The sequence below is a fragment of the Sapajus apella genome, unplaced genomic scaffold (assembly GCF_009761245.1).
Source record: "Sapajus apella isolate SASKATOON/1434 unplaced genomic scaffold, GSC_monkey_1.0 scaffold37, whole genome shotgun sequence".
Taxonomy (NCBI): domain Eukaryota; kingdom Metazoa; phylum Chordata; class Mammalia; order Primates; family Cebidae; genus Sapajus; species Sapajus apella.
The window spans coordinates 22,147,335-22,160,705 of record NW_022436977.1 but is presented as its reverse complement, the minus strand read 5'-3'; the positions used below and the strand labels follow the sequence as shown (position 1 = coordinate 22,160,705).

The window sequence follows — 13,371 nt, the reverse complement described above, 5'->3', positions numbered from 1 at the left end:
CTTGGCCTCCCAAAGTGCTGGGATTACAGGCATGAGCCACCATTTCCGGCCAACCAGTGAGTTTTATACCTTCAGATGTTTTCTTGTTACACATTTCTTTCATGTTGAAGAACTGCCTTTAGCATTTTTTATAAGACAGGTCTGGTGTTGTAGAATTTTCCGAACTTTCGTTTGGCTGGGAAAGTCTTTGTCTCTTCTTCATGTCTGAAGGATAGTTTTACTGGATAAAGTTTTCTTGGTTGACATTTTTTTCCTTTAGCACTTTGTTATACTACTCCCTCCTAGCCTGTAAGGTTTCTGCTGGGAAGTCTGCTGCCAGACCTGTTGGAGTTCCTTTACTTGTTATTTCCTTTTTTTTTTTTTCCCTAAATTACAATTTAAATTTTTTTTTTTTGTTTTTGTTTTTTTTTTTTTTTAGAAATGGGAGTCTCACTATGGTGCCCAGGCTGGTCTTGAACTTCTGGCCTCAAGCAGTCCTCCTACCATAGTCTCCCAAAGTGTTGGGATTACAAGCATAAGCTACCACACCTAGCCTATTTGCTGCTTTTGTCTTGCTAGTTTTATGACTTTTTCTTTGTCCTTGACCTTTGAGATTTTAATTATTATATGCCTTGGAGTAATCTTATTTGGTTGAATTTAATTGGTGATTTTTTAACCTTTCTGTACCTGAGTATTTATATTTTTTTCTAGGTTTGGAAAATTCTCTGTTACTATTGCTTGGAATAAACTTTCTACTCCCCTCCATGCTCATTCTCCACTACCTCTTGAATGCCAATTTCTCATACATTTGTTCTTTTGATGCTATCCCACAGATTCTTTAAGCGTTCTTTTGTTCTTTTCCATTCTTTTTCTTTTCTCCTCTGTATATTCAAATAGCCTGTCTTTGAGCTCACAGATTTTTTTCTTCTGCTTTATAATTTCTGCTGTCGAGACCCTGTAATGCATTTTTGTTTGTTCAGAATATTTCAGCTGCAGGATTTCTGTTTGATTTTTTAAAGATTATTTTAATCTCTTTGTAAAGTTTCTCACATAAATTTCTGAATTATTTCTCTGTGTTTTCCTGAAGTTGGTTGGGCTACCTCAAAACAACTGTTTTCAATTTCCTGTCTTAGATCATACCTCTCCATCTTTTCAGGATGGGCCACTGGTATCTTATTTAGTTGGTTTGGTGAGGTCATAGTTCTCTAAATGTTCTTGATGCTTTTCAATATATGTCAATATCTGGACATTGAAAAAATGGATTTTTATTCCAGTTTTTGCAATCTGGCCTTGCTTATACCTGTCCTTCAGAGGGCCTTCCAGGAATTCAAAGGAGACTGACTGTTGGGTTCCCTAAGCCTGTGGTCACTGTAGCCATCTTAGCACTTAGAGGGCACCCTAAGCCTGTGTTGCTGGGACTTTGTTATAGGCTGCATTGTCCCTGGCCCAGATGGACCTGGGTAAGACCCAGGAAGGGTTCCCCACCTTGTGTTGTAAAGCTGGCCAGGGCCCTGAGCCCAGCACTGGTTTAGTTGCTGTGAGCTTAGTACTGGGTTCCAAGGAAACGTCCCATGCACAATTCTGTCTCCTTCCCCAAGAAGATGGTGTATTTCTCTGCACCATGTTGCCCAAAGTTGGGGGGAAAGGTGATGGGGGCAGTTCTGTGGCTGCTGCAGCTCATACTCTGCAGGGTTTCACCTGAAGCCTATGGCCTCTTGGACCAGGGTGGAAGTGGGTTATGCCCAAGGCCCATGGCTGCTACCGTGCTGAAATTTATTTGGGGCCCAAAGCCGCTTTAGTTGGCCAGTGATGTGAGAATCACATTCATCCTGATAGGGTGGTGAATTCTTTTCTGGTGCTTACTGTGGGGCTAGAATCTTTGTCCATGGACACAGGCCTGGAATTAGGCTGTGGGGTTTTGCCTCGTGCTGTGTATTACTGTGGCAGACTTGGCACTGGGGTCTAAGGCAAAGTCCCACATCAGTAACCAGAAGGAGTTCTGCCATGTGGACAGTGTTTCTCATCACTGCCTAGAGTTCGGGGATAGTTGGTGCAGACAGTATGAGACTGTCCTTCCTGTTCTCTTCAGTGCATCCTCTTCTTGTAAAATATAGTACTTGTATCTATCAACTGGTTTTCCTAGCTCTAGTGAAAATATTTTTTTGTGTGGATAGTTGTTCAAATTGATGTTTCTGTGGGGAATTATCTTTGAAGGGTCCTCTTCTGCCATCTTGCTGTGCCTCTGTGTCACTGATCTGTTGTTTATTTTTTCTGAGATGGAGTCTTGCTCTGTTGCTCAGGCTGGAGTGCAGTAGCACTATCTTAACTCACTGCAACCTCTGCCTCCAGGTTCAAGTGATTCTTCTTGGCTTAGCACCCCTGAGTACCTGGGACTGCAGGCATGCATCAGCCACCAGGCCTGGCTAATTTTTTTTTTTTTTTTTTTTTTTTGTATTTTTAGTAGAGACTGTGTTTTGCCGTGTTAGCCAGGCTGGTCTTGAACTCCTGACCTCAGGTGATTTGCCCAGCTCAGCTGAACAAATTGCTGGGATTACAGGTGTGACCCACTGCACCCCACCTCTTGTTTGTTTATTTTATTTTTTATTTTTTTGAGATGGAGTCTCTGTCACCCAGCCTGGGTGACAGACAGCTCAGCTTACTGCAACCCCTGCCTCCTGGATTCAGGTGATTTTCCTGCCTCAGCCTCCTGAGTAGCTGGGATTAGAGGCGGCCGCCACCATGCTTGGCCAATTTTTATATTTTTAGTAGAGTTGGGGTTTTACCATATTGGTCAAGTTGGTCTGGAACTCCTGACCTCAAGTGATATACCTGCCTCAGCCTCCCAAAGTGCTAGGATTACAGGCATGAGCCAGTATGCCTGGCTAAAACAATCACTTTTTGCAAGAACACATGCAAACAAAAAGATATACTCTAAGCACATCAGAATGATTTGGATGGAGGAGGGAAAAAGGGATGAAAAGTAAAAAAAATTTGGGAGCCAGTCATGGTGGCCAACATCTGTAATCTCAGCACTTTGGAAGCCTGCGGCAGGAGGATTGCTTGAGCCCAAGAGTTTTAGTCCAGCCAGGGCAACATAGTGAGACCCACCTCTACCAAAAAATAAAAAAAAGCCAGGTGTGGTACTGCACACCTGTAGTCCTAACTACTCAGGAGGCTATGGTGGGAGTATTGCTTGAACCTGGGAAGTTAAGGCTGCAGTGAACTGGGTGCACTCCAACCTGGGTGACAGAGCAAGACCCTAATTTAAAAAAAAAAAATGTTTTTTGAATCATCTTTTAAAGTTTGATATAATAATCCTTTTAAACTGACAAGGCTTGGTGTTTCAGAAAGGGATTCATTCTTTGAAAAACTTCTACCTTGGAAAGTGGTCTGTTAAGATCAGGGTTAGCAAACTATAGCCCTTTGGCTAGTTGTGCTGGTTCCTGTTTTTGTAAGTAAAGTTTTACTGGAATACAGTCATGCCATTCATGTACATGTTGGCTTTGGTTGTATTCCCACTACAGTGTCTGAGCTGAGTAGCTGCAACTACTCAAATGGCCCACAAAGCCTTAAATATTCAGTATTTAGCTCCCTACAGAAAAAGTTTGCCAACCCTCAGTTTAGACTTTCTGTCTCTTTTGGAGCCAGTTTTGATTCTAACTTGTTAATTTCTGTGTATATTGTTATCAGTTTCTTTCTCCTGTGATAGTGTCAGTCTTTTCTTGCTTTGTGGTCAGTAATTTTTGGGAATGTGTTTATCTGCCATTTTTTTCTTTGTTTTTATATGTAAGACAAGTAATGTGCTGGCTGACGTTGTAACACGGTTTGAGAGAGGCACGTCTCAGACATGTATGTGAAAACCCAATCATCATGCTTACGAACTACGAAAGGATCGTGTCATGTCTGCAGTTTTCTCATGGTTGGATTGAAGTTATGCGTTTTTGGTGAAAAATACCATAGAGGTGATTTGCACTTCTCAGGGTTGACAGATTAGGCAAAGAAAAATACAGGATGCAGCTGGGGGTGATGGCTCATGCCTGTAATCCCAGCACTTTTGGAGGCTGAGGTGGGCAGATCACAAGGTCAGGGGATCAAGATCATCCTGGCCAACACGGTGAAACCCTGTCTCTGCTAAAAATACAGAAAAATTTGCTGGGTGTGGTGGCATGTGCCTGTAGTCCCAGCTACTTGGGAGGCTGAGGCAGGAGAATCACTTGAACCCTGGAGGCGGAGATTGCAGTGAGCCGAGATCATGATGCCACTGCACTCCAGCCTGGCGACAGAGCGAGACTCCATCCCAAAAATTAAGGAAAGAAATGAAAAGAAAAATACAGGATGCTAGTTAAATTCAAATTTTAGAGAGGCAACAAATAGTTTTATAGTATGAATATGTCCTATGCAATACCTTATTCTCAGTGCATTGTATCAGAGGTTACCTGATACTGGTATTTCTGGAGATGTAAACTTTGATGTTAAGGTGGTGTTTGGGGTTCTCTCTACTGAATGTTGCCATTTATTCCTTTATGGTTAATAAACATGGCTGTATGTGGTGGCTCATGCCTGTAATACTGGTGCTTTGGGAAGCTGAGGCAAGAGGATCACTTGAGTCCAGTAGTTTGAGACCAGCCTGGGCAACATAGTGATACCCCATCTATACACACACATGCACACAAAAGCTATGTTGGTGGTGCATGCCTGTGGTCCCAGCTACTTGGGAGGCTGAGGTGGGAGGATCACTTGAGCCTGGAGGGGAATGGAGGCTGCAGTGAACCATAATTGTACCATTGGCCTTGGACAGAGGGAGACCCTGTCTCAGAAGATCTTGGAGACTATGGAAAATCCTATTTGTCCTCAAGCTTTCATCTACTAATTTTAGTATCTACTAGTATCTTATCTGTAGAAATTATTACTGTGGCATTTTAGGGGCAGTTTTGTATTTCCCTCATTTCTTCTGTATTTATTAATTGGACCTTTAAGAAAGTGCAGTCCCTTCTTCCACCACTTAATTTATTCAGTTATTTAATATTTTTCAGTTTTGAATAATGCTCTTTGGGGTATAATTCAATATGGTACTGTCATTATTAATTTCATTGTTCAACTTGTTCCAGCTTGAATTCTTTGGAGATCTTTCAGCTTGGGTCCTATGTCCTTTTGACATGCCATAGCCTTTTTTTTTTTTTTTTTTTTTTTTTGGAGACAGGGTCTCGCTCTGTTGCGCAGGCTGGAGTGTGGTGACATGATCATGGCTCACTGCAGCCTCGACCTCCCTGGGCTCTGGTGATCCTCACACCTCAGCCTTCTCAGTAGCTACAGGTGTGTGCCACCACACTAGGCTACTTTTTGTATATTTTTTTCTAGATATGGGGTTTTACCATGTTGACCAGGCTGGTGTTGAACTCCTGGGCTCAAGCGATCTGCCCACCTCAGCCTCCCAAAGTCTTGGGATTATAGACCTGAGCCACCATGCCTGGCCATTGAGCACTTCTTTAATTCATTTTTTATTACTATTATTATAACCCATTGCTTTAGCATATCCATAGAGCTGTGTATCCATCACCCGTTTTAGGACATTTTCATTCCTTCCCCCCAAAAAAATCACATGCCAAGTTATCATTCCCAAAATTCACCATTCCCCAGCCCTTGGCAACCACTAATCTACTTTCTGTCCCTATGGATTTGCCTGTTGTGGACATTTCATATAAATAGAATTATATATGATCCTTTTTGATTGCTTCTTTCTCTTAGCATAATGTTGTCAAGATTGTGTTAGTTTCCTAGAATTGTTGTAACAAATTACCACTCACAGAGTGGCTTAAAACAACAGAAATGTATGCTTTCATAGTTCTGTAGGCTAGAAGTCCAAAATATTGGTGTTAGCAACACCATCCTCTCTCAGAAAGCTCCTGGGAGAAGGATCTGTTCCATGGCTCTCTCCAGGCTTCTGGTGGTTGCCAGCAATCCGTGGCATTCACTCTCACCTCTATCTCTGTCTTCACATGACATTCTCTCTCTCACTTGCTCTCTCTCTGTGTGTCTACCTGCCTGTTTGTCCCTGTGTTTTCACATGGCCTTCTTTTTTAAAAAATTCTAATCTTTTTAAGAGACAGGATCTCTGTCACCTGGACTGGACTGCAGTGGTACAATCACAGCTAACTCTTACCTCCAACACCTGGCCTCACGTGATCCTCTTGCCTTAGCCACTCCAAGTGCTGGAATTACCATCGTAAGCCACCACACAGCTGCCGCCACCGCCTTTTTTTTTGAGACAGAGTCTCACTCTGTCACCCAGGTTAGAGTGCAGTGGCATGATCTTAGCTCACTGCAACCTCCGTCTCCTGGGTTCAAGCGATTCTCCTGCCTCAGCCTCTCAAGTAGCTGGGATTACAGGCGTCTGCCACCATGCCTGGCTAATTTTTTGTATTTTTAGTAGAGGCAGGGTTTTACCATGTTGGCCAGGCAGGTCTCCAACTCCTGACCTCAAGTGATTCACTCACCTCAGCCCCCCAAAGTACTGGGATTACAGGTGTGAGCCACCGCGCCTGGCCGCACATAGTCTTCTTATAAGGACATTAGTCATTGGATTTAGGGACCACTCTAATCCAGTACTATCTTACATTAACTTGATTACATCTGCAAAGACCCTATTTTCAAATTAGGTCAAATTCACAGATACTAGGTGTTTGGACAGCATATCTTCAATGGAGACAGTGATTTAACCCACAATAAGGGATCCTTTATGTTGTAAAACATATGAGAGCTTCATTCCTTTTTATGGCCAAATAATACTCTGTTGTATGAAAAAACCACATTTTATTTATCCATTCTTCAGTTGATGGACATTTAGGTTGTTTTCCACTTTTTCCCTATTAATGAATATTGCTGCTACTAGCATTCCTGTAAAGTTTTTGCATGGATATGTTTTCATTTCTCTTGGGTATGTATCTAGAGTTGAGTTGTAGGATCATAGAGAAACTGCCAGACTATTTTTCAGAGTGGCTGTCCTATTTTACCTTCCCACGAACAGGATATGAGCAGTGTATTTCTCTCCATCCTCACCAACCTACAGTTGCTATGATCTATTTTTTATTATAGCTGTCCTACTGGATGTGAAGTGGTACCTTATTGTGACTTTGATTCCATTGCCCTGATGGCTAATGGTGTTGAGCATCTTTTCATGTGCTTTTGCTCATTTATATATCTTCTTTGGAGAAATATCAAGTCAGATATTTTGCCTGTTTTAAGATTTGGTTATTTGTCTTTTAAGAGTCCCTTAGCTAATATATAATTCACAGAAAATGTTCTCCCATTCTTTGTGTCTTTTCACTGTCTTGGTGTAGTGTCCTTTGAGGCCAAAAGTTTAATGATGTCCAGTTTATTTTTGGTTGTTCCTTGTGCTTTTGGTTTCATATGTAAGAAACAAGTGCATACTTCAAGATCACAAAGATTATGCCTATGTTTTCTTCTAAGAGTTTTGTGCTTTTACCTTCCACAATTCATTCTTTGACCCATTTTGAGTTAATTTTTATATATGGTGAGAGGTAGGGGTTGAAATTCATTCTTTTGCTTGTGGATATCCAGTTCTCCCAGTTAAAAAGATTATTCTTTCCCCCATGGAGTTGTTTTGGCACCCTTGTCAAAGAGCTGTTGTCTATAGACATAGGACTTTATTTCTGGACTCCGACTTCTATTCCATTGATCTAAGTATCTGTCCATATGCCAGTACCACACTTTTTGTGTATATGTGACAGAGTCTCGCTATACTGCCCAGGCTATTCTCAAACTCCTGGCCTCAAGTGATCCTCCCACCTCAGCCTTCCAAAGTGCTAGGATTACAGGTGTGAGCTTTTGCACCCAGCTTCACACTATCTTGATTACATAGTTTTGTAGTACATTTAGAAGTCAGGAGCCAGGCATGGTGGCTAACACCTGTAATCCCAGCACTTTGGGAGGCTGAGGCGGGCAGATCACTGGGTCAAGAGATCAAGACCATCATAGCCATCATGGTGAAACCCCGTCTCTACTTTAAAATACAAAAATTAGCTGGGTGTGGTGGCGCGCGTCTGTAATGCCAGCTACTTGGGAGGATGAGGTAGGAGGATCACTTGAACTTGGGAGGTGGAGATTGCAGTGAGTTGAGATTGTGCCACTGCACTCCAGCCTGGCAACAGAGCAAGACTCTGTCTCAAAAAAAAAAAAAAGAAAAGAAAAAGTAAAAAAGAAAGTATGCATCTTCCAACTTTGTTCTTTTTCAGGATTACTTACTATTCTGGGTTCTTGAAATTTCCATATGAATTTTAGGATCAGTTTCTCAATTTTTGCAAAGAAGTGAGCTAGGCTTTTGATTGGGTTTACTTTGATCAGTAGATCAGCTGGGGAGCATTGTTATCTTAACAGTATTAAGTCTTTAGATCCGTGAATATGGGATGTCATTGTATTTATTTGGGTTTAATTTCAATAATGTTTTGAAGTTTTCAGAGTATAATGTAAATTTTATGCTTATTAAATTTATTCCTAAATATTTTACTCCTGTTGATGGTGTTATAAATGGAATTATTTTGACTTCATTTTCAGTTTCTTTATTGCTACTATGCAGAAATAAAATTGATTTTTATATATTGTTCTTGTCTCCTATACCTTTGCTGAATTCATTTATTAGTTTTTGTATGTTGAGCCAGCTCTTTGTTTCTGTGATAAATCCTATTTGCTCATAGTATATAGTCTTTTTTATGTGTTGCTAGATTTCAGTTTACTAGCATTTTTTTTTTTTTGAGGATGTGTGTGTGTGTATTCATAAGGGATATTGGCCTATAGTTTACTTGTGATGTCTTTGCCCAGTTTTTGTGTCAGTGTAATTCTGGCCCTGTAGAAGGAGTTGGCAAGTGCTCCCTCCTGGTTTTTGGAAAAATCTAGGAAGGATTGGTATTAATTCCTTAAACGTTTGGTAGATTTTGCTAATGAAGCTATCTTGAAATTTTCTTTGATCACTAATTTAATATCTTTTTTTTTTTTTTTTTGAGACGGAGTTTCGCTCTTGTTACCCAGGCTGGAGTGCGATGGCGTCATCTTGGTTCACCACAACCTCCACCTCCTGGGTTCAGGCAGTTCTCCTGCCTCAGCCTCCTGAGTAGCTGGGATTACAGGCACGCGTCACCATGCCCAGCTGATTTTTTGTATTTTTAGTAGAGACGGGGCTTCACCATGTTGACCAGGATGGTCTCGATCTCTTGACCTCATGATCCACCCGCCTCGGCCTCCCAAAGTGCTGGGATTACAGGCATGAGCCACTGCGCCCGGCCAATTTAATATCTTAAATATGTACTAAGGTGTTTTATTTCTCCTTGAGTTAGTTTAACTTTTGAGTCAGTATTTACATTATTGAATTTGTTGGCATATAGCTGTTCATAGTATTCATTTATTTTTATTTCTTTTCACGGATTTTTTTTTCTTTTATTTTTTATCTAACATGGTCATGAGTTGTGATCAAGGTTGTTTTTAAAGCTAAACATTTCCCACTGAGCATTTGCTTCAGCCATTTCCCATAGCTTGTGATATGTATTTTTATTTTTAATATAATTTTGTGATTTCTGTATTTCTTCCTTGATTCAATTGTTATTAAGAATTTCCTAAAATGTTTTTGAGGCCAGGTGCAGTGGCTCATGCTTCAGACTCCTGGGCTCAAGGGATTCTCCCCATCAGACAACTGTACTACAGGCACAGTTATCTTTTAAATTATATTTTCTTGTAATACTGTTATACCCCTCCATCTCCCAGTATATCTTTTATCTATAAAACATAAAAGATCCCTTTTGGTATGTCTGTGAAATGGGTCTCTGATGCAATCTTGTTTTCAAATGGCTGCCCATTTGTCTCAGCAATATTTATTGATAATTTATGTTTGGAAGTCAGTATAGCACTGGGAACAGCTTAGGTCACCTAGAAATATATTATGGAGGGAGAAAATAGGGCCTAGGCCTGAATTTTGAAAGGATCCCAAAATGTCAGCAGTTGAAGAGGATGAATCAACAAAAGAAAACCACTCAGAGAGGAGACGCCAGGGCCCTCGGGAAGTGATTCTCTCAGTAAAAGGGAGAGACTTGCCAAGTTGAAGCTTGCTGAGAGATTGAGGAAGTGGAAGGCAAGAAGTTGTTCACAAGATCCAGCCACATGGACACCATGAACCTTGGTGACTGCTGTTTGGAATGGCAAGGGCAAATGTTATGTTAGGGTGGGTTCAGCAGTCAGTGAGAAGTGGGAGATGGCAAACAGTGACACTAGTTGCAAGAAGCTTATCTGTGAAGGGCAGTAGAGTGAAGAGGAAGGTTTTGTTTTTTGTTTTTAAATTTATTTATTTATTTTTGAGACAAAGTCTCACTCTGTCTCCCAGACCAAGAGTGCAGTGGCGTCATCTCAGCTCACTGCAACCTCTGCCTGCCGTTTTCAAGTGATTATCCTGCCTCAGCTTCACAAATAGCTGGGATTACAGGCACCTGCCACCATGACCGGCTAATTTTTTTTTTTTTTTTCTTTTTAGTAGAGATGGGGTTTCACCATCTTGGCCAGGCTGGTTTTGAACCCACATTGGCCTCCCAAAGTGCTGGGATTACAGGCATGAGCCGCACACCTGGCCTAGAGGAAGGTTTTAAAGATGAGAGAAGCTGGGCACAGGGGCTCAAGCCTATAATCCCAACACTTTGGGAGGCTGCAGAGGAAGGAACACTTGAGCCCAGGAGTTCAAGACCAACATGGGCAACAGGGTAAGACCCTGTCTCTACAAAAATTTTTTTAAAAATTAGTCAAGTGGTGTGGCTAATAGGAAGGATCCAGTGAAGAGGAAGAGGTGGAAGCAACAAGTGAAGAGACTGGTGATCAGTAATGAAAGGCTTCTGACAGGGCAGTGAGAGAGCTAAGCCTGAGGCAGAAGGGCCTGGTTTCTGTTGCAGCAGGCGAGGAGGAGATGAGGATAGAGACAGAACTTTGTTTCCTCCTTTGTTGTCATCAGAGTAGCAGTAGGTTACAGGTGATGATGAAGGTAGGATGGTGGGTACTTGTGAGTTCCAGCAGAGGCCAAGGGTCATGTTGTTGAGGAGCTTGCTGAGGTAGGGGTTTGGTAACCACATTGTAGATCCACAGGGTCACCCATCTAGTCCCCAGTTAGGACCTTTAATTTGGCTGCTGCACCTGGGGTGGGGGCCAAGGGTTCAGCTTTTCATAGCCCATTTCTTTCCTCCCATCCGATCTTCCACGTTTATTACCCCCACTAAACCCCCCCAGCCATGGCCTCATTCCTGTTGCCCAGGTGGTGCAGAAGGCCTCCCATGCACTGCCCCCGGCACCCCCCAGATTGGAAGGCTGGCAGAGCACCCCATACTCTGAGGTCTGAGTTGTTCCAATCCCTGTTGGAACTCTCCTGTAAGCAGCCTCTGCCTGTGGCTTAGATGGGGAGCAGAGATTGTCTCAATTCTCATTTCTATTGCTGTGGTCTTCTTGAGGGGACATCCAGCCTCTTGTATTCCCATAAGGGAAGACCTTTGCAGTTGAGTCATCCCATTGGAAGCTGTTAGATGCAGTTCGGAGGCAGAGAAGATAATTCTGTGCTTGCCTTCTGGCTCTCTCCTGAGTATCCTCTCTTCTGCAGGGTTGTACAAACTTGACTGATTCCTGGGATTCTTGGATAGGGGATGAGCGAGGCCATTCTGCAGTGAGGAACAATCACCTGTATCTGGCCAGGTCTGCCTGGAAGAACTCTGCCTACAGTGAGTTGCGGGCAATGTTGGGAATAGCCAACTGCCTGGTTTGGGGACTTGGGGGCTGATGGCTGCTAGATCTTAGTGAGTCACAGGTCCGAGGGAGAGCTGTTGCTGTCCTGAGGCACTGATGTTCAGTGCCATCACAGGACCTTCACCTATTTATTGTAGGCCGCAGAGCCTCCCTGGGCAGTTGCTGCTGCTCACCATGCAGTCCGTCCAGCTTGGGGACCTGCCTTTCCTCCTCTTATCAGGATTTGGCCAAGCATGTCGTGGACACTTCTATGGCTGATGTGAGTATCTGCTCCTACCCATCCCCACCATACCTTTACCCAGACCTCTGCTGGGTATGCAGGAAGAGAAAGTAGGAAAAAAGCTGGGCAGATTAGGGAGGCCAAGACTTTTTGGCATCTTCAGTGGTTCTTCATCTTGAGAAAAAGGGAATTTGGGCCAGGCACAGTAGCTCATGCCTATAATCCCAACATTTTGGGAGGCTGAAGCAGGAGGATCATTTGAGGTCAGGAGTTCGAAACCAGCCTGGGAAGCCCAGCAAGATCTTGTCTGTACAAAAAAATAAAAATATTAAACCACATGTGGTAGCTCACACCTGTAATCCCAGCACTTTGGGAGGCAGAGGTGGGCAGATGCTTGAGTCCAGGAGTTCAAGACCAGCCTGGGCAACATGGCGAAACCTCGTCTCTACAAAAAATACAAAAAGTTAGCCAATCTGGTGGTGTATACCTGTAGTCCTAGCAACTGGGAGGCTGAAGTGGAAGGATTGCTTAAGCCTAGGATGTTAAGGCTGCAGTGAGCCATGATCATGCCACTGAACTCCAGCCTGGGTGACAGAGCTAGACATTGTCTTGGAAAAAAAAGGGGAATTTATCAGATGCAGGCCAGACTGACCAACCCAGGGGCTTAGTTTTTACTGTGCCTCCTAATTTGGATGTGGCCATTGTGTCCCCAGGTAATGGCTGCTTGTTCGGATAATCTGCACAACCTCTTCAGCTGCCAGGCAGCAGCTGGCTGGAAGTAAGTTTGTGCAGGGTCCTTGGTATACTGTCTTGTTCCTAGGCTTGTCACCCTGCTTGGCTTCTCTCCTCCTTTCCCTTACCTGGATTCCTCGAGTCTTCACTCTGAGCCCCTCCTTTGTGATCCCTGGAACTCATTTTTGATCCCCTCCTCTTCTCTGTGCTTGGTTTTTCCCTTCAGCTATCAGGGTGAGGAGCAGGCGGTGCAGCTTTACTACAAGGTGTTTTCTTCCACTCGGCATGGCTTCCTGGGGGCAGGTGTGGTGTCCCAGCCACTGTCTCACGTGTGGGCGGCTGTCAGTGACCCCACTCTGTGGCCCCTGTATTACAAGCCTATTCAGACAGCAAGGCTGCATCAGCGAGTGACCAACAGCATCAACCTGGGTGAGCCCAGGGAAGGAAGGCTTCCATGGGGCCTAGTTTCTGGTGTGCCCAGTGGGGTCTTGCTGGGGGACAGAGGTGGAGGGTTGGAGGCAGCCTTCTTGGGAGGCCAGGTACTTAGGTTACCTTGATTGCTCATCCTGGGTTGAGCTATGTGTCATGTTATAGGGTGATGGCAGGAGGGCTGCTCCCTGACCAGGAAGGCTTTAAGACTAGGTTTGTCCATGGGCCTCCTG

At 43.4% G+C, this 13,371-nt stretch overlaps 1 protein-coding gene and 1 non-coding gene across 5 annotated transcripts in view; one reads left to right on the top strand and one right to left on the bottom strand.

Annotated features, from left to right (window-relative positions):
* STARD9 (StAR related lipid transfer domain containing 9) overlaps positions 1-13,371 on the top strand; it is a 151,991-nt gene that overhangs the window by 136,236 nt on the left and 2,384 nt on the right. For all 4 annotated transcript variants that reach the window (XR_004274972.1, XM_032297823.1, XM_032297826.1 and 1 more), the window contains 4 exons: positions 11,615-11,732; positions 11,895-12,016; positions 12,691-12,755; positions 12,936-13,138. Coding sequence is in view for 3 of the 4 variants with exons in the window: in XM_032297823.1 (XP_032153714.1) it covers positions 11,615-11,732; positions 11,895-12,016; positions 12,691-12,755; positions 12,936-13,138 (508 nt within the window). In the remaining variant the exon portion in view is untranslated. The remainder of the gene's footprint in view (positions 1-11,614; positions 11,733-11,894; positions 12,017-12,690; positions 12,756-12,935; positions 13,139-13,371) is intronic.
* LOC116564600 lies at positions 3,765-3,872 on the bottom strand. The gene has a single exon (XR_004274985.1). It is a non-coding gene; the product is annotated as a small nucleolar RNA U13 (small nucleolar RNA).